General features: G+C 26.5%; 1 protein-coding gene across 4 annotated transcripts; it reads right to left on the bottom strand.

Annotated features, from left to right (window-relative positions):
• Positions 1-8,811: 8,811 nt before the first annotated feature.
• LOC103570546 (angiotensin-converting enzyme) lies at positions 8,812-21,686 on the bottom strand. Of its 4 annotated transcripts, XM_008548324.2 has the most exons (12): positions 21,387-21,686; positions 20,886-21,064; positions 18,199-18,414; positions 17,897-18,134; positions 17,679-17,819; positions 16,407-16,595; positions 16,255-16,349; positions 15,875-16,154; positions 14,172-14,418; positions 14,014-14,106; positions 13,831-13,938; positions 8,812-11,109 (listed from the first exon to the last, which is right to left on the bottom strand). In XM_008548324.2, the coding sequence occupies exons 3-12, from the start codon at positions 18,403-18,405 to the stop codon at positions 10,467-10,469; spliced, it is 2,241 nt and encodes a 746-aa protein (XP_008546546.2). In that variant the 5' UTR covers positions 18,406-18,414; positions 20,886-21,064; positions 21,387-21,686; the 3' UTR covers positions 8,812-10,466. The 4 variants fall into 4 exon arrangements, with proteins under 4 accessions (XP_008546546.2, XP_008546548.2, XP_008546547.2 ...); XM_008548326.2 differs by lacking the exon at positions 20,886-21,064; XM_008548325.3 differs by lacking the exon at positions 21,387-21,686 and having other exon boundaries at positions 20,962-21,368.
• Positions 21,687-21,694: the final 8 nt, after the last annotated feature.

Consider the following 21,694-nt stretch of genomic DNA (forward strand, 5'->3'; position numbering starts at 1 on the left):
ATGACAACCCCGTGTTGAGTTATCAATGCGCATGCTCTGACTCTTAGAAGTACATCGGTCAAAGAGGGTGATTCTTGTTTCGATTAAAGGAGTTGGCCCTAAGCATTTCGTAACTTTTTCGAATTTTCTTCTTCCTTATTTTTTATATGTAATAAATAAAATAAAGACTTCTTATAAAAACAAGGTACTTCGATAATAAATTTGTTTTCATTTCTATCGTTTATGCGAATAAATCTTTCAGAAAAAATATTTATTTTAAGTCAATCACTAGAATTCTGTATTCAACTCCAATTTAATCAATAGAAATTAAAATTTTTCTGAATTGAGTAAAATTAAAACTTTTAAGCCGAAATTCTTATAAACTTATCAAAAAAATAAATTTAGTCAATTGATAAATTCTTTTGTAAAATATTTACCAAAAAAAAAATTATTTGAAATGTTTTTTATAAAAAAATTTACATGTGAGAAACAAAGCAAGAGTAGGTATTGATTTTCATGAATTTAAAGTGAAGGTCTATTGACTAGACTCCATATAAAGTCTGTAGATTGAGGGTCACATAGATTTTCAAATATCCTTAAGATTTTAATTATCTACTGTAATGTAACATCTTATCTGGTTTAAATCTTTTAAAGACTCATACAATAATTACTATCGATAAAAACATCAAGTTTACTCAGCTAAGATATCATTTTTAATCCTATTTTTAAATACTCAACAAAAAAAGTACCGTTTTATAAAAGTACAAAGTCACTTATTCATCTAGATTTGATAAAAACATGTCCCAGTTGGCTGAAAGGAGCCAGTTTTATATTGATTTTCTTTCTTTTGAGGGTGACAAATAGAGACGCCTTTTCAACTGTAATAAAGCTCTAATACTTTCGCTGAAAATTTATTACCTTGACCATGATCCAAGGAAAAAAAAATAACTCGCGGTACGATTATTTGTTGCAAAATTTAAAAGAATGATTAAATTTAAAAGTCAAATTATTTCAAATAACCCGGGAAAAAAGCGTCATGCACGATCATGCTTGATTATGCATGATTGTACATGATTCAGGCATGATCGTGCATGATTAACGCATGATCAGGTCTGATGATTTTTTCCCGAGAAGTTCTTGTCATCTACTGTAAATTTCAGCTACGATTTATATTGCTTACATTGTTTCGTCGAGGCTCTCGAATATATTTTTGTCTCCACATGTGGCGCACATTAACGATTTCGTTGAAGAAATAAAGAAAAAAATATTAATTAAAAGCAAGTTAAAAAAAAAATTAAAAACGAAATCACATTTTTTACGCCCTGACGCATATTCAAACTAATAGAATATACATACAGTATATATATATATATATATATATATATATATATATATATATATATATCAGGGTGTCCGTTATTTACCAACTTGATTTTTTTTTAGCAGCGTCCCTAGATTTTTCGTTTATGATCTAAAAACATTATCAGATCCATATAAACCCTTAATATTCATATTAAACCGTGCCGCAAAGACAATACATTTCCCGTTTGAACAACATGGGGTTTTGGCGCGTTTGAAATTTAATTTTTTTTCTCCTAAGCAAGTTAATATACAAAGATGACAGATACATATTTTTGTAGAAAATTAAACGCTCTAGAAAAAAAGACTCTTATAATTTCTTGATAAATTTACTGGTTTAAAAGTTATTAAAGGTTAAAGTTAAACTTATAGTAATTTATTTGATTTTTTTACTTTGATAGCAAAATTATCATTATTTAAATAAACGTGAATTGTTTATTACGAAAAATATTTAATTTTAACTGTGCTATCGAAAAAATTTCTGTCAAAAATACAGATAACTGAATAATAATGTGACTGACGAGTTAAGTTCAAAATTTTGAAATTTATTGGAAAACATATAATAGATTAAATAAACTTTTTACATACTGATTAACGCTTCATTTTACTGAACATTCTTTGGTAGCATTTGGAAATTTTGTTTTTTTTTTTTAATTTTCAAACAGCCAGAAGTAGTCAATTCCCTTAATCTAAAACAGTAAATATTCACTGTTTCACAGTCATAAGTATACTAGGTGGTATACTTATAGCTGTAAAATAGTGTATACACACTATTTGTCAGTCGTTTCCACTATTTCAGATTTAACAAGAATGATACTGCGGAGAGAGCTGTTCAATCGGCTGAAGAATACTCTATCTTAAGGACGAAAATAAAAAATAATATGTTATTCAAATCGTACTCTCTTAAACTGAATCAGTAAAAATGTTACTGACTTTTCCAGTAGTTACAAAATTTACTGAAAGATCAGTAGCTTTGAATCAATTTACTGACTAATCAGTGAATTTAGCTTCACAGCAGTAAAGAGTGCCATCTATACTTGGGAGCTTGTTCGTTAGACAGAGGTTGTTTGCAAGTTACAATCAAAGGTTATTACTTATATTACACTATTATTACGGTAAGTTTTAAATATTTTAATAAACAAACGTTAATTCATAATTTATATACTATAATGAAACTTATTTATTGGTCTCAATTGAATATGAGTAAAATAATTCTGAAATGTTTTTGAGTATGCAGTTGATTTACATTTTAGGTAATGCATAACCTGACATTGTCTTATTAATTATTTCATGCCCTGGTGGAAATTTTTCGGACTTCTGTCTTAAAAACTCAGTTCTATAGTTCTAAAGACTTTTTCAGAGATCAAAAGACTTTTTAAGACAGAAGTCCGAAAAATTTAATCAATAAATACTGATTTTTCTCCGCATCAAAATCTTAATCGGTAGTTATGAATAATTACATCTGTTACGATCACTATTTTATTCAGTAACAATTTTATTGATTACACTGAGAAAAAAAAATACTTTTATCAAGAACATTCACTTGATACAAGAACATATATTCTTGATAATTTTCGAGAATGCATAATTTTGTCTCAAGAATTCCGTAGAATTGAAAGAAATAATTTTTATTCAATTCAAGTAAAGCTATTCTTTTGTTTACTCGCAATGTAATATCAAATTCATATAATAACAAGAATAAATTTGATGCTCTTTTCTGAAGAAATTAATAATTAATAATAATAAAATAAATATTTTGAACGGATTTCTTGAACCAAGAAATTCTTGCTTGGAAAATAATATTTTTTTTTCTCAGTGTAGAGTAGTCAAGCGATTTCCACTGATTGAATCAGTAAAATTTTACTGATTCTAATAGTAAATAGATTTTTACTAATTGAATCAGTAACATTTTACTGATTTGCAATGATATACTTGGGACTATTTACATCAGTGAATATTCAATAATTCAGATTAAGAGAGTAAGTGCTCTATAAAAATGAATTAGTGAAATTCACCGTGAATTAGTGGATAGTCACTATTTATCCTGCTATAAATATACCACTAATTCAATCAGTGATATATTTATAGCTGGTTTTAGTACATATCCAATGATTCGCAGTGAATTTCAATAATTCGTTTTTAGAGAGTGAGTATAAAAAACAAAATTTCCAAATGCTACCAAAGAATGTTCAGTAAAATGAAGCGTTAATCAGTATGTAAAAAGTTTATTTAATCTATTATATGTTTTCCAATAAATTTCAAAATTTTGAACTTAACTCGTCAGTCACATTATTATTCAGTTATCTGTATTTTTGACAGAAATTTTTTCGATAGCACAGTTAAAATTAAATATTTTTCGTAATAAACAATTCACGTTTATTTAAATAATGATAATTTTGCTATCAAAGTAAAAAAATCAAATAAATTACTATAAGTTTAACTTTAACCTTTAATAACTTTTAAACCAGTAAATTTATCAAGAAATTATAAGAGTCTTTTTTTCTAGAGCGTTTAATTTTCTACAAAAATATGTATCTGTCATCTTTGTATATTAACTTGCTTAGGAGAAAAAAAATTAAATTTCAAACGCGCCAAAACCCCATGTTGTTCAAACGGGAAATGTATTGTCTTTGCGGCACAGTTTAATATGAATATTAAGGGTTTATATGGATTTGATAATGTTTTTAGATCATAAACGAAAAATCTAGGGGCGCTGCTAAAAAAAAATCTAGTTGGTAAATAACGGAACCCTAATATACATATATATAATTATATTTTAGGCTCTTCTTATTTAAAACAATCATAATTTTCATAAGTGGGAAAGAAATATTTATTCATTTTATATTTGACATTAGAAGAAGCATTGTACTAGTATGTACAGAGCCATGAACGCTCTACACTGTAGAGTCTTTACGCACACACTGGCCTTAGATGGGTTATAGTTACTGTGAATAGATAAAAAGAATTATATGGGTAAGGTACTGAATATGATAAAATTATATCGATATTTTTTTGTAGGAAATTAAATTTTTGATAAGAAAAGTCAAATGCTATTTTTTCGTTATTGACAGTTTGTATCTTCGATGCAAGCGACCGGTAGGGTCGAAAATATTAGAAGTAAATCCGATTCGCGGGTAAAAAATTTTTTACTCGGTCTGAGATAAGTTGCAGCATCTTACTCTTACATCACAAAATTGGGCATCTCAGGATCCAACAGCACCAACTTTTGTTTTCGAAGATCGATTGCCCCCAAGTGGGTTTTGAATTATTTATGGGCACGAAAACAAGTAAGGAATAGTACATTAAAGACCAAAGGAGGAAAATAGTGTATTCCAACCCATGTGTGTGCCACCCTCGCCTTCGTCTAGGATAGGTAATTCCACACGCGGCTTAGAATGTCCTATTTGTCTCCCTAGTTGTGTAATATGCTATTATATATATTGTGTTTTTGTATCACGTTAATTTATTTAAATTTAGGTAATTGTTTAAAAAATATTAAATTATAAATGTCAGCATTGTAATGCTTATGAGCGTCACAGACCCAGCTGCCGAGAGCTCGGGATCACATAGTGATAAAAAAATCAATTTTAGATATCATTAGTGATGTGAAGCTGACAGTCAGGTCATTTTTTAACCGTCACGTCATGGTTACAAGACCGTTAGTGGACCGTTCATAAGATAACGGACCGTCACAATTATGGTGACATCATACAAATACCTTTATAACTTTTATACAAATTCAAATTTTGAAACCGTAATTTTCTTAAAAATACCACGAGATAAGAATACGAAAAAAAAAATAAATTTTTCAATCATTTACAAAAAAATATTGCGTCCAATCATCTAGCTGGTTGTGACTGACAAAATTCTTGATTAAACGTTAATTTGTGACCAAAAAATTTGATGACAGTCACAAATCCTCTAGCTAGATGCCACTGATCAAAGTTGAGACAAAAAATATTTTGACGGTCCGAAATGACGGACTCTGACCGAAAAATTTGTGATGGTCATTTCGCATAAGAACAGGCTCGTCATTTAGGTCTGTCGGTCACAAGACCGTCAGCGGACCGTCTTGTGACCACAACTCAAAATGACGGTCATTCCGCATTACTAGTTAGCAATCATCGAGTTTAGACGCGTATAGTGTCTTTGGAGAGTAGAGGTACCTCTACCCTCCATAGAAGTGTCTCTCGATTAAGCCCAGTAAATCTATTTTATTTGTAATTTTCGCAGAATATACAAGGTAGTTAATTTATTAATTATGAGATTTCAATTAATCTCAATTTGAAATAAATGATTTATTCAATTATTTTGTTATTTTTATTAATTACCAGCGTGTCAGTTACACGTCTTTTTATAATCTTATTTCATAAATTTATTTATTATATTAATTTATAATTAAGTATAAAAAATAATACATTTTTTAACGCTGTTTGTGTACCGGTACTAATTTTTTTTGCTTAATAATCTACTTAATAATTAAATAAATAACATTTATTAAACTATTTCATTCGCGACATGTTTTTTTTTTTTTTTCATACTCGGAAAGTATTCAAGTTCTTTATCTCATTAGTACCTACCCGGGTAAAAAAAATTATATATAATTATGTATAATTATATATAAAAAATGGCCCTATATATATATATATATATATATATATATATATATATATATATATATATAACTATACATGATTATATATAATTATGTAGAACTATATATAATTGAATTCCTATGCAATTTTTTAAATAAATTGTGAATTTTTGGATAGTAGAGGCTCTATACTTTTTATTTAAATCATTTTTTTTTTAAAGTCCAAGTTTAATTTCTAAGAAAAATTATTTATGGAAACATTGATAATGAACATTTTTGTCATTATGTAATATAGAATGTACTATATTACCATCAAAAAAGGTACTTTTCACTCTGCCAAATAACGGAGGAGTACCCGGGCCGGAATAGTCTCAAGTTTGGAATTTCACAGTTTTGAGATAAGTTTCTTACCAGGGACACTACAAGTGGTAGGCGCGATCTCGTGGTGAGCACCGAACTTCTTCCGCTGTTGCTTATAACATCGGTGACTTCCCTCTCCTACGTACATATATATTGGGGTGTTCAAAAAAAAAAAAAAAAAAAAAACTTTGTTTTTAAACTCTCATGGGCCCAAAAGTTACTTTATATTATAAAAAAAACCTTCACTAAATTTTAGCCAGGTATCTTTAGACTTGAACTATCACAAATGGGGGTCCCCTTTCCCATTTAAAATACACACGGAAAGTTTTCATTTTAGTTTTTCGTTATTAAGACTATGAAAATTTTTTTTTTTTAATTCCGCCTGGTATAATTTCGTAGAAAATAAAATTCTCTCCAAAAAGTGCTGATGCAATATGTACTTTAAACAAACTGGGAAAAAGTTACGGGGCGTCAAACATCGACAAAAATTTAGTTTCCTCAGTGTTAAATTATCTTTTGTTATTTTTCATTTTTATTCTATCGGAAATTTTTTTTTTTCAAATAATGACAAGCACGGTCTTGTAGGAAGTTTAATTTCCTACAAAAAGTATTCGATATCATATATACGTCAAATCAATACGAAAAAAGTTAAAGGGTTTGAAATATCAACGAAAAATCAAGTTCACTTTTCGTTAACATTTAAGTTCAGAAAATTAATATTTTTAAAAATTAATTTTTCGTTAACATTTAATCTCTGTAACTTTTTTTTCATTCATGTAACGTATGTATGATATCAAATACTTTTTGTAGGAAATTCAATTTCCTTCTCATTATTTGAAAAAAATTTTTTTTGATCGAATAAAAATGAAAAATAACAAAAAATAATTTAACACTGAGGAGACTGAATTTCTGTCGATCTTTGAAGCCCTGTAACTTTTTCCCAGTTTGTTTGACGTACATAATGCATAAGAACTTTTGTATAGAGAATTAATTTCCTATGAAATGATACCAGGTTGAATTTTAAAAAAATTTTTTTACAGTCTTAATAACGAAAAATTAAAATGAAAAATTTTCGCGTGTATTTTAAATGAGAAAGGGGGTCCCCATTTGTGATAGCTTTATTTTAAAGATATCTGGCTGAAATTTAGTGAGAATTTTTTTAGTAATATATAGTAACTTTTGAGCTCATATGAGCTGTTATGAGGGTAAAAATAAAACAAATTTTTTTTCTTTTGTGGTATCCAAAAATTGAAAGTATAAATAAAAATAAAAATTTTTGTACCAATCCGGGCTCTTAATAATGATATTGAGATTCGCCTCAATCCATTTTTCTATTTCCCGTTTAAATAACACGGAAAAAAAAATTTTTTTTTTTTTTATTTTCGAGCTCACAAACCAATCAACGGATTTTTATACACAATAAATATTCTGGTAGGAAATTGAACGCCCTACAAAAGTCTCCGATCATTTTTTGATAAATCCCACTTTTCAAAAGTTACTTAAGGTTCAAGTCAAATTTATAGTAAATTTTGAGATTTTTTTACTTTTATGGTGAAAGTATCAGTCTTATCAAAAAATGTGATGGGAACTTTTTTGTAGATAATTTTATTCCTTACAAATTGTTACTGATACATTCGCCGGAAAAGTAAAAAAATCTAAAAATTTACTATAAATTTGACTTGAAGCTTAAATAACTTTTGAACAGTGGGATTTATCAAAAAATGATAAGAGACTTTTTTTGTAGAGCGTTCAATTTCCTACGAAAACATTAATAGTGCATAAAAATCCATTGATTGGTTTGTGAGCTAGAAAATTAAAAAAAAAAAAAAATATTTTTTTTTTCCCGTGTTATTTAAACGGAAAATAGAAAAATGGATTGAGGCAAACCTTAATATCATTATTAAGAGCCCAGATTGGTACCCAAATTTTTATTTTTATTTATACTTCCAATTTTGGGATACCACAAAAAAAAAAAATTTTTTTTTTTTTTCGAAACACCCATATTTACATATATATCTTCACTCCGAAGGTATTTTTCTTTCTTTTCTATTTTTATATAGAATTATATATAATTCATATAGAATTATATGTTTTTATATAGAATTATATACAGCGCTGAGAAAAAATCACAGATGATCATATATAGTTATATATAATTGTATAAAACTATATATAATCATCTGTGATTTTTCTTAGCGTTATATATCATTCTGTATAATTATATATCATTCTGTATAACTATATATAATTCTATATGAATCATATAATTCTATATACAGTGAAGTTTCTCTAACTTTGACTGAGACGAATCCAAAATTCCAGGAATTAAAATTGTAGAAGTACCCTTTCTTTTTACTAGAAGGCGTGGCTTAAAAACAGTGAGTCAGTCGAAACGACCCACGAGTTTTTAAATTTTAAAGGTTAGGTTTTTTCCAAAATTAATATATCAATTTTAATGTTGTTAAAATTCTTAAATAGAAAATCAATTTTTCCAGTGAAACTCATTTTCCATCACGTAATAAGTTTTTTTTTTCTTTTTTATTGATTTTCACAATATTAAAGCTTATTTAACTTAAATGTTTATTTACGTATACAAACTTAGGGTTAGAACACTCAGTTTATGCGCAACGCCTATAAGCAGAACCGCGCTTTACCTTTGCGCATGTACAGTTGAGTGATAGTGAGAGAACACCCCCTGCTGTCGGAGGAGAAATTAAGGGAAGTCAAAGTTTCAGAACGAAAAAGTTATAGAGACTCTACTCTAAATCATATATAATTATATAGAATTATATATGATTATATTGAATTATATATAATTTTTTTATCCGGGTAACAACGTACTTGAGATATTAATTTCTTAGAATTTTCAGTATTAAATTTGATCAGCTTACAAAAAATGGCGTCTTTCGTTTGGATAAACAAATATTTAGAAAAAAAAAATTTTTTTTTTTTTCATAGCGTTTGTAGAAAACATGAAGTACTAAGAATTGGATCATATAAATCTATAGTTTTTTTTTTACATTAAAATTAAGACATTTCATATTTTTACATTTTAATTTGTATAATAATAATAAAAATAATAATAATAGTAATAATATTTTTTTTTTCTAATTACAGAGAGATGACTACCGTCTGGTCCCCGCAACCTCCAGAATACACCGAGATATTTCGGTTGGCTGATAATTTTGTAGTCAGCGATTTCAGCAATTACACTTTATAGTATTTTATATGCGCCAAAATCTCTGATGTTAATTTCAGGATTAAATTATATATAGAAAGTTTTCTACCCAAAATTTGGTAAAGTTATCATTTGTTGTAGGTGCCCAAGTAGCACAGAGACAACTTTAAGGTGTCATAAAGATGTCTTTTAAGGGGGAAAGCTGGTCTGAGAAAAATAAGCTAGTGACATAAATTTTTGATCGTTTTGTTAACATTTTGATGGCTTATCGATATGTCAAAAAACAGCCTAAAAAACTGATATCTTATAGACGTCACAAATTCAAGTATGCTACTTGAGTGTACAAAATTCGTTGAAACATGAAATATCTGAACTTGTGAGTAATTTTTTTTTAACCATTCCTATTCTTAATAACAATAATAATTAAAAAAATTATGTTTTATTATTTATAGATGGATGTAATAGCACCTGATTTAGATGATAGTTCAATAGTGGTACCAGATGGTACATCACTAGGTCTTCTTCCCGAGGCATTGTTATTACAAACATAAGATGCTATATCACTTGTTTTCCCGCTATATTATTTTGTTTATCAGCATATACGAATTGTGCCATATAAACTAATACTTTTATCTTTAAATTGATAACTGTCATCAAAATCACCAGTCCTTACGTCTCTAAATGTCTTTACACATTTACAAGCATAAGGACTGGCTGGGCCTAACAGACTAACTGATAGAGCTTTTGGTATATATAGTTAATCTATACATACCAAAAACAGAGAGCGGAAGGTCTGAGTGCAGATGTCATCTATGTTACTCGAGGGAATGTGTGGGGTTTAACGAAAACCAATGGCTAGAAATCTATGTGTATTATTCACATGCATGAGTGAATCCCTACGGGTCGTAGGTGGAAACCGGTCGTGAACATGGAGAATACAGGACATAGATCGTCTGCCGTAATTATAAATAATTATTGTTAAGAGTACTATTATACTTAAACATAACGTCTATTCTTTGGCGTTTTTCGGCACCTTCGTCGCCCGAAAATTGCTATAATAACAATCGCAATAGTTGCAATCAATACAGAACCAACTGCCCATACAGCTTTACTCATTCCACTTTTTATTAATTTTCCAGCCTCATTATTTTGTTCATTTACTATTTCTGCAGTTCCTTTGTCTTCTTTTTTTACACCATCATTACTGTCCTTTTTAACCTTAACCGGTATAGTCTCGGGTTTTTCGGTAACTTTAACCGGAATTTTTGTCGGATTAATGATTTCAGATGATGACGAATTATTTTTTATTTGTGGTTCAGTTGATTTCGTATTTGACGGAAGTTCAATTTGTTTATGAAAATCTGTCGTTAGATTTGTTGGCACAGTAGTTGTAGAATTAATGGCTTCAGTTGTAGTTATAGGATTATTTAAATTTTTTTGGTATAGATCCTCAAGAATTTCTAATTTTTTTTCAAGTTCTAGAGGCAAATTAACAAGCTCCTCATCATTCAGCTCGTCTAAATACTCTTCAAATGGTGAAAAGTAACTCAGTAGAGAATCCACAGAAACATCATATATTTGTAAATACTTTTTTATTGCTTCATTCCAATTTTCGACGCTTCCATGCTGTATCATTTTACTGTTAATTATATTAATAAATTATTCAGTAATTGAGTTGTCCTTAAGGGCCAGTTTTTCAGACCGAATTTATTTATATCCGAGTTTAAATTAATATTGCTAGTATATCTATGGGGCATTCCACGCCAAATCGACCACTTTTGACCCCGACCCCTTTCGATTTGGTTGAAAATTTTTTTTCCTTTTCTACTCCATTAAAATCATTTTTCACGAAATTTTCAAATTTTTTTACCTAACCCAAAAAAAGTTAGGAGTTTTTCAAAAATAAGGCTTTTATTTTTTTTAATAGCTATAACTTCTTCAAAAATTTAGTAATTTGGACGTTTTTTTTTTCAAAATTTTTGTCTTTGAATGTACCTTTCAGAAAAAAATTTTAAGATGATAAACTCTATGAAATTTTTGGCTTTTTTGAGAAAAACCACCGTTTTCTTAAAGTTCGCCATTTTTGATTTTTTTTTAATTTCTCAAAAATAAACTTCAATTACTTCTGCAATTTTTCCCGCCAATCCCGGAGTGGGCAGACTTTTCCTTCTATTTTTTTTTTATCAATTGAAAAAAAAAATTTTCGCTCAATTGGGCTTACCTTACAAAACAACGCTCTGGAAATTTTTGAGAATTTATTGATGATTTCAGAGTTTGAAAAATTGAGATGAAAAAATTAATTGAAACTGGTAGTCCTCGAAAAAATTTGGATTTTTTCTAAAAAAGTGAGAAAAAAGAAGTTTATTTTTGACCACGTCACAGGTTTTCGAAAAATAAATCTAACACACATCGCTATTTCAAAAACCTGTGACGTGGTCAAAAATAAACCAAAGGAAACATTTTTTTTAAATTTTCTTTGTTTTCAGGTGTAGTTAAAAAAAGAAAATTACAATAAAACTATTTATAGATATCTTACTTCTTTTTTCTCACTTTTTTAGAAAAAATCCAAATTTTTTCGAGGACTACCAGTTTCAATTAATTTTTTCATCTCAATTTTTCAAACTCTGAAATCATCAATAAATTTTCAAAAATTTCCAGAGCGTTGTTTTGTAAGGTAAGCTCAATTGAGCGAAAATTTTTTTTTTCAATTGATAAAAAAAAAATAGAAGGAAAAGTCTGCCCCCTCCGGGATTGGCGGGAAAAATTGCAGAAGTAATTGAAGTTTTTTTTTGAGAAATTAAAAAAAAATCAAAAATGGCGAACTTTAAGAAAACGGTGGTTTTTCTCAAAAAAGCCAAAAATTTTATAGAGTTTATCATCTTAAAATTTTTTTCTGAAAGGTACATTCAAAGACAAAAATTTTGAAAAAAAAACGTCCAAATTACTAAATTTTTGAAGAAGTTATAGCTATTAAAAAAAATAAAAGCCTTATTTTTGAAAAACTCCTAACTTTTTTTTGGGTTAGGTAAAAAAATTTGAAAATATTGTGAAAAATGATTTTAATGGAGTAGAAAAGGAAAAAAAATTTTCAACCAAATCGAAAGGGGTCGGGGTCAAAAGTGGTCGATTTGGCGTGGAATGCCCCATAGATATACTAGCAATATTAATTAAAACCCGGATATAAATAAACTCGGTTTGAAAAACTGGCCCTAAACTTATATACAAATAATAAATTGATACACAGAGAGAAAGAAAATGTAAATTTCTCTAATTTTGCTTAGGGAAAATTCCTTTGTTGGCGTTGTAAGTTTCCCTACGTCAACACATGCATTGTAACTACGTTACATAGAAAATTTTGCTTTGTTACATACGAATTATTTCTGCATTGACAATTTTAATTTTTCTATACCAACATTGGAAAAATAACTATGTAATATAGGACCGATTCCGATGTTAACATAGAAATTTTTTGCATGTTAACACAGAAAAAATTCCTATGTAGACATTGCAAAACTTCTCGCGTTAACGTTGCTGAAATTCCTTTAATGACGTAGGGAATCTCTCAATGTCAACATGGGAAAATTTTCAATATTATCATAGAAATTATTCTTATGTTAACATAGAAAAAATTCACATTTATGTAAAAATTAAATATATGTAAACTGATGGTTTTTTATTTACGTAATTTATTAAGTAAATTAAATTAATTGATTGAATTGATGATAAGAGATCCTATAAAAAAATTTTAATTAAGTTACACAAAATTTTTTCGAAAACTTTGAAACTCTATTTTCGTATATGTATCTTAAACCCTTCACACATCTCTATTTTATCGCTTTAAGGCCGAAATAGTAATAATGACCAAAATATTTGGTATTTTATTGGTTTTAATTTCTTGTGGACTTTTCTTATGCAACATAGCAATTTTTTCGATGTTGACATACAAATTTTTCCTATGTCAACATAGTTATTTTTACTTTGTCAACGTAGAAATATTTCACATGTTAACAGAGAAATTTTTTCTTTGCAAATCTAGGGAAAATTCCTATGTCAATTACTCTGTTAATATAGGGAAAATGCCTAGGCTGACATAGTAAAAATATCCATGTCAACTTAGGAATTTCAGCTATGTTAACAGAGGAATTTTTCAATGTCCAGATTTCTAATGATAATGTAGAAGATATCCCTATAATATGTGAGTAAAATTTCTATAAAATATCGTTATATTTTCATTTTTTTCTAGTAAAATTTCCTATATTGATAGAGCAAAACTTGCTATGTCAAAAAAGAAATTTCCCCTAAGCAAAATTGAATAAATTCCCATTTTTTTTCTCTGTATATATAAATTATAGCGACTTACATAAAATTATGATTTATAGGAATTTTTTCTAGTTTTTCTGTTCTTACTTCGGTTGATTCCATTATATGTTCATAAATTTGAAAACCAATTATCGTCCCAATAAATTTTCTATTATAGTATATTAATTAAATTATTTATTGTAATTTTATTACTTGATTACTGATATTACAAATGAATACTTACGAAAGATATGGACGATTATTAATAATAAAACTATCATCTAAAAATGTCGGGAGTTTTTCGGAAGAACCAGGTACTATATTTTCATACTCTGATCTGTTTATAAAATAAATACTCGTATTTATAATTATAATTAATAATTATGAAAAATAATTTATTACCTGTATTCCCACCAGGAATTTGTTAAATGATCTGGATCAAATGTATTATTTCTAATAATATCTATTCTCCATTGATCAGCAGTTAGATAGTACGCCATTCGTGGGAGTACATCTAGAGCTGTTATCATGATAGAGACAATATGAGCTTCTTCAGTTTTATCAGTCTCGTTAATTAAATTTAATGTTGTAAGCCATGCTTGACTTGAAGCCAAAATACCAAATAATTCTGACACTCCTTCTTCTAATGCTATTAAATAATTTAATAATAAAAAAAAAATTTATTTATTGTTTAGGAAAATTCCAATATGTATATAGACATATCTTTTTGGTCGGTTTTAATTGTCGTTTATTGCAAGATAACTTGCAGACTTCCGATCTCTTTCAAAGGTTTTTATTTTGTGGTGATATTTCGTGAGTCCATTACTCACAGCCTTAAATCATAAATTTATTGATTATAGAAAAAAAATTTTTGTTAAATTTTATGTTTTGTCATTATAATTAAAAAATTTTAATAGCTCATACATATTTTTATGTTTTAAACATCTATTTGATAATTTTTTTACGATTATTCATCTGATTTTTAACAATTTTTTTTATATACACTTATGTTAGGGTGGTCGTTAAAAATTAAATTTCTCAGACGCTCTATAAAAAAGCTTCTTTTTAGTGAAAAAATAAGTGGGGAATTTGGTTATTTCCTTTTTAAGTAAAAAGAACACGTGCCTCAGGTCGATCAAAGTTCATTTTTCGAAACAATCGCTGTTTTCTTCAAATATCTCATAAAATATGCAGATTAAAGGAAAAAATTATAGGAACAATTTCGTAGGAAATTAAATTCTTGACAAAAAAAGAAATATTCCTTTTTTTTGTATTTATAAAAATATTTTAAAAAAAATTTTTTTAGATCTTATGAATTGAGCGTTTTAAGGATTACGAATGTTGAAAATAACATTTTTCTAAGTCTATAGAAACTATAACAAGTTTCAATGACTGATTTGTCACGAGTTACGAAGTTGTCTATATTTAAAAAAAAACGTTTTTTTTTAACATTCGTAATTCTTTAAATGCTCAATTGATAAGTTCTAAAAAAATTTTTCAAAAATATCTTCATAAATACACATTTTACAAACAAAGTGAATATAACTTTTTTTGTCAAAAATTTCATTTCCTACAAAATTGTTCCTATGATTTTTTCCTTTAATCTGCATATTTCATGAGATATCTAAGAGAGATATCTAAAAAAAAAATCGCGATTGTATTGGAAAATGAACTTTGATCGTCCTGAGGCACGTGTTCTTTTTACTCAAAAAGGAAATAACCTAATTTCCCACCTATTTTTTCACTAAAAAGAAGCTTTTTTTATGGAGCATCTGAAAAAATTTAATTTTCAACGACCACTCTAACATATATGTATATAAAAAAATTGTTAAAAATCAGATGAATAATCATAAAAAATTATCAATTAGATGTTTAAAACATAAAAATATGTATGAGCTGTTAAAATTTTTTAATAATGGCAAAACATAAAATTTAACAAAAATTTTTTCTTCTATAATTTATAAAGTTATGGTCTGAGAATGTAAGTAATGGAATAACGAAATATCACTACAAAATAAAAACCCTTGAAAGAGATCGGAAGTCTGCCAGTTATCTTACAATAAACAATAAATTTGTCAAAAATTAAAAAAATTAAAATTACTTACCAGAGTAACGATTTGCATTATTAATAATTGGCATACTTTCTTCAGACATTTGATGAATTAAAACCTTAGCAATATTTTTATGAGCTGACAAGTAATTAGAAAGAGATGATTCAGAGCATGTATTAACACTCATTGTGCCTTGACGACAAAAATTTACTAAACGTGGTGGACATTGTCCTTGAAAATAACTTTTATCAAAAAATTGTACTTCTGGTACGTGTTTTAATGTTATGCTACCTATTCGTGACGCTGACTTATACAAATTTTTTCCTATTAAATTCTAAATAAATAATAATAAAATTACTTTAATATAAATTATAAAAATAAATATTCGAAAATAAAAAAGCATCCATTCAATGGGTAAAATATTATCAAGTTACCTTTTCCCAGAGATTTTTTCTTATATCATAAATATAATTGGGATACGGTATGACATCCATCGCAAGAGGTGTCCAATCATGGCTTTCAAGGGATCCTTAAATAATAAATTACTAATAAAAATATTCTGATAATAAATAATAAATAAATTTACCAAGTAAATAAGCAGGTATTCCTTTTTCATCTTTCATGAGATCATTGTACTTTTGAGTTAAACGAGTTCGTACAAATTTTTTTAATTTCTCATACAAAGATAAAATTTCACTCCATTTATATTTGGCTTCATTATAACCATCTTTGTATTCACTTAGCATTTCCCAGTACTCTGTTACATCTTTAGCACCTATATGAAAGAAAATTAAATTAAATTTATTATTATTATTATTATTAAGAAAAATAAAAGACTATATATATATTATATAGTAGACTGATTAAAAAAAAATCGACTATTTTTTTTTTTTTTTTTTTCAAAATTATACGGAAAATACGCTCTACAAAAAAAATTTCTTATCATTGTTTGATAAATTTAATTTTTCAAAAGTTATTCGAGGTCAAAGTTAGATTAATAGTAAATTTTAGTATTATTTGACTTTTTCGTCGAAACTATTAGACTTATCATAAACTGTTATAGGATCTTTTTTGTAGATCATTTTGTTTCCAACAAATTATTGTCAAGTTTCCGAAATTTTCGAAAGATCTTTAGCTATTTGCATTTAAATTTGAATTCGATCCAAGAAATCGTATTCTGGTCGGTTTTATTTACTTACTTTTAAACGCAAATAACTAAAGAACTTTCGAAAATTTCGGAAATTTGATAATAGATAATTTGTAGGAAACGAAATGATCTACAAAGAAGGTCTTATAACATTTTAAGATAAGTCTGATAGTTTCGCCGAAAAAGTCAAATAATACTCAAATTTACTATGAATCCAACTTTGACCTCGAATATCTTTTGAAAAATTAAATTTATCGAAAAATGAGAAGAGATCTTTTTTGTAAAGCATTCAATTTTCGACAAAAATATTATTGATTTTTCCAATACGCTGATTCCCTGGTGAGTGATAAAATTTCGAACTTCAAAAAAAAATTTTTCCCATGTTATTGGGAACATAATGAGAAATAGAAAATTGCGATGAGGAGGTTGTTAATATTAATATGAAGAGCTCAAACTTTAACAGTATTTTTGTTCGTGATTTCGAACGATATTTTCCATATAATTAAAAAAAAATTGTCGATCTTCATGGATAAGTCTAATATATATATAGTTTTTTTTATTACAAATGTGGAAAAAAAATTAATAATAATTTTCAAGGACATTTATGATGCTAAGCTCGTTAATATGCAATACAACAAGGAAGAATTGCGTAAAGAAAATACTCAACAATTTCATAGAATTATAACTAATAAGTATGTTTATTTCACTGACCATTCGCAACCGCAGCTTTCTGAACAAATTGTAAATTGTTTGATAATTTTGTTGTGAGCGGCTGTAATGTTCGATACCAAGATATCCATGCCTTTAATTTATCTTCATTATTTCCATTCCGCCTCAACAAATCCTCAGCATCTATATAAAATAAAAATAAAAATAATTAATATGAATAGAAAATAATTTATTTTTTAAATCCATAGCAATAAAATTACTTTTACGTAATAAATTATTCGATCCTGATGTATAATTTCCAGTTAATCTTGTTAATTCTGCTTGACCGATGAATGAAGTAAAGCTTGTCCAGTCTTCAGGCTCAAGTAATGCATCGCCAGGTTTACTAACAAGATTCAATTTGTATTCAATCGTTGAAGACAGAGTTTCATTTATAGTATCATCAATGTCTTTTAAACATTTACGTTTTATTGAAGCATATGTATCTAATGAATCTTTCTGCAACGAAAAAATAAATGTAAATAAATATTTAAATAATAAATAAAATAAATAATAAATTTACCCATAGCTGAAGAGTTTCATTATTTGGATTTTGAATGAATTTCCATTCGGAATCAGCAGATTTGAAACATGCATCTTCATATTCCAATCCAATAAATTGTAATGAAATATTTTTATCTTCAAGATTTGCATTTTCTGACAATACATCTCCAAATCCATTAGCATAGATTATTGTACTTAAAATCATATAACACCACTTCAGATTCATACCTTGTACCTTTAAACAAAAAATAACGCAAATGTATATAACATTGAATATTTATTGTATAAGGAAGTATAAGTTAAAAGTTAAAATATTAAATGCTATTTTAAAAACTATGTTCTGATCAAAGTAATAAGTCAAGTGAAATTCAATCGCAAATACCATGGAGACACAGTCAGATGATTGGTCTCACGGCCAGTAATCTTCAATTATTTAATTTCACTGGGCAATTGCCAATGAAGATTGGTAGAGTCAAGGAGATTAACATCGTATGATTGAATATTATTATTAATAATTACTATTTGATATTTTATTCTTTTAGTATCAATGTGAAAAGAAAAAAAAATTGCAGAGTAGCTTCATATTAAATATTAATTTAATTCAATTCACGAATTATTCTAAAAATAGAGTATTGTTGTTTTTCAAGATTTCATGAACATATAAGCATGATAAGAAAAAAAATCGTGAAAGTATTATTACTTTTAAAACAACCTGGGCCGTAAGTAAAAACAGGTCTACCGTAAAATGTTACGCAACTTTTCATGTACGTATGTTATTATTTTAAAGTTATGCTTATTTATTTTTCCTTAATATAGAAAATCAAAATTATTTCAAATTAATTGTTTATTGATTTCTTTAAACTGATTAAAATAATTATTAATTTTTTTAACATTAAAATGACAATAGGTACCGTTGGAATCCGATAAGATCGTCTGTTTTTCTCTTATCTCATTTTACAATTCAAAGATTTAAGAAAGAGATGATATTTGATACTTGAAAAAAGAAGAAAAAAAGTCATTTAAATTTTGAACGCTTGCTAATGAATTTTATTTTACGAAAAATCCAATGGTCTGTTTATTTATTTAATGTTATTATTTTTTTTTAACAGTTATGTAAAATATTTATCGAATTGCCGTTTTTTATATGGTAATAATGACATCACGTGACCTATGTAATTATGTATGCATTGTATTAGCTTCAACTTTGATTAAACGTATTATTAAATACGTCCCCTGTCATGGTTCGAGTGAATAAAATTAACATTCAGTTACTGATTGTCTTGGTACAAACGTATACTTTTCATTCATTTAATTAAGGAATTTTAAACTTAAGAATATAATTAAATTATTCACTTAACAATCCAGTAAAAAAGTAAAAATATTTGATTAAATTTATCCTGGTTTTTAAATTCAATTTATTCCATTTACGTAAAGGAATTTTTTTTTTAAATATAAATAATTTTATGGGCTATAAAAAAACTCGTATAAAAAAATAAAATAATATTTCTTTAATTTTTAGATATTTTTACTACCTCAAAAAAAATTATTTTATTTTTATTATTTTTTTAGAACACTTTTGTTTAACCTTTGGCTCTATGTCAAGGTTCAGACCTAGATGCTGCGCGTAACAGCAATTATAGTACTGAGTATAATATTAAATATTTATATATAAAAATATTCATATTTTATTTATTTATAGATTATTAAATATTTTTAATATTCAAGAAAACAAAATGATTTATTCTTTACATTGGAAATTCCCGATATGAATCATTCGAATATCAATTGAATTTAAGATTATTTTGAATATTAGTTATCACAAAAATTTTAATTATTTATCTTGATAAGATATGATAATTAATCATAGTATTTTTTTTACAAATTTTAACAATCGAGTATTGAAATCTATTTTAAATTTTATCGAGTAATTTTTTTTTTAATTTATACCAAAACTAATGTATTAATAATTCAATTATTATTCTTGAAAAATGAATTTATGAATCATACTATGAAATATATTTTACAATGCAATAATGAATCTTATAATTCATTTATATTGAAATCATTAATCATTAAAAAATTATAATTTGTTATTTACTTGACGTAAGTTTTAAATTATTAATAAAATTATTTATGTAGTAACTAAAATTCTAGTAAAAAGTATAAAACTAAAACAATAAATATTTATACGAATGTGAATGTAGCAGACATCAGACAAATTTAAAATTATAAATAAATAGAGTAAATAATTAAAAAAATTTAATTTAAAAAAAAATGCACTTATTAATTTCAAAATTTTTTTAATTTTTCATGCGCATTTATTAAAATTTAATTTTATTAACTACTTATACTATTTATTTATAACTTTAAATTTGTCTGATGTCTGCTACATCCACACTCATACATTTACATATATAAATATTAAATTTATAATTTGACAGTAATTGAAAATAAAAAATTTATTATTTTATTTTTATTTTTTAGTAGAAAAAAAATTCAAAAGCGAATAAAAAAAAATAAAAACACTTAAAGTTTGAACTTTGGCGCCACATAATTATACATACTCCAATTAAAACAATAATATTTACATATAATTGGCAATAAAAGTAATTATTTATAATTTTTATGATGTAAAAAAATAATTTAATGCAATAAATAAAAATAAAAACAATAATAATAAAACACATGCACGTAATTGAACTTTACCTTTAATCCTTGAAATGAAATAATTTATTAAAAAGTTGTAACTATAACGATTTTAAATATAAATTAATATATTTACGATTAAAATGAAAAGTCAAATTTGAACGTCAATTGAATGCCACTGTTTCGTTATTCCTTATATTAAACTTGGCCGGGTATTTTATCACGCGATGCCGACTCAACTGCGAAAATGTGTGCACTTTATGATGTTGATCTACACACTAACGATTCTATACACTATATATTAGCACGACACTCAACAACAATTGTAAATACTCCTGTCGTGTAGTTCAGTAAATAACTTTAAATAAATAATAAAATATCTTGTAAGGATAAAAAATTTATTTAATAAATAACTAAAAATTTTTTTGAGTGGAAATGTAGCAGACATCAGACAATTATTAAATTTTAAATAAACAAATCAAAATAATAAAATTTGAAAATATCCGCTTACTGATTTTTCATTAATTTAAATACACATTTTTTTATTTTTATTCTACTTACATATTATTTATTTATTCAAAAATTTAAAAAATTCCCACTTGTCAGTTAGATTCACACTCATAACATTTTTTACATGATACACATCAACACATCAAACAATAAATTTTTAGATATATGCCTTAGCCTAAAAAAAAAAAATAACAAAAAATTTGGCGCGATTCATACACTCGCGCACTGATGACAATTAGTTCAAAGTTCGATCGATCGTGATTCTGCTTCTACAACAATCGTATTTTTCTTGAATACTCTTATTATTATTATCATTAATAATATAAAATCATTATTTTCATGTAAGGTATGATCAAGTA

The sequence above is a fragment of the Microplitis demolitor genome, chromosome 3 (genome assembly GCF_026212275.2).
Source record: "Microplitis demolitor isolate Queensland-Clemson2020A chromosome 3, iyMicDemo2.1a, whole genome shotgun sequence".
In the NCBI taxonomy this organism is placed as follows: Eukaryota; Metazoa; Arthropoda; class Insecta; order Hymenoptera; family Braconidae; genus Microplitis; species Microplitis demolitor.

Excerpts from the sequence above, each read along its gene's own strand:
- LOC103570546 (XM_008548326.2), bottom strand. The coding sequence starts at position 18,405 with ATGAATCTGAAGTGGTGTTATATGATTTTAAGTACAATAATCTATGCT. Across the intron at positions 18,135-18,198 it reads ATGAAACTCTTCAGCTATGG|AAAGATTCATTAGATACATA; the intron begins GTAAATTTATTA and ends TTTTCGTTGCAG. Across the intron at positions 17,820-17,896 it reads GAATAATTTATTACGTAAAA|ATGCTGAGGATTTGTTGAGG; the intron begins GTAATTTTATTG and ends TATTTTATATAG.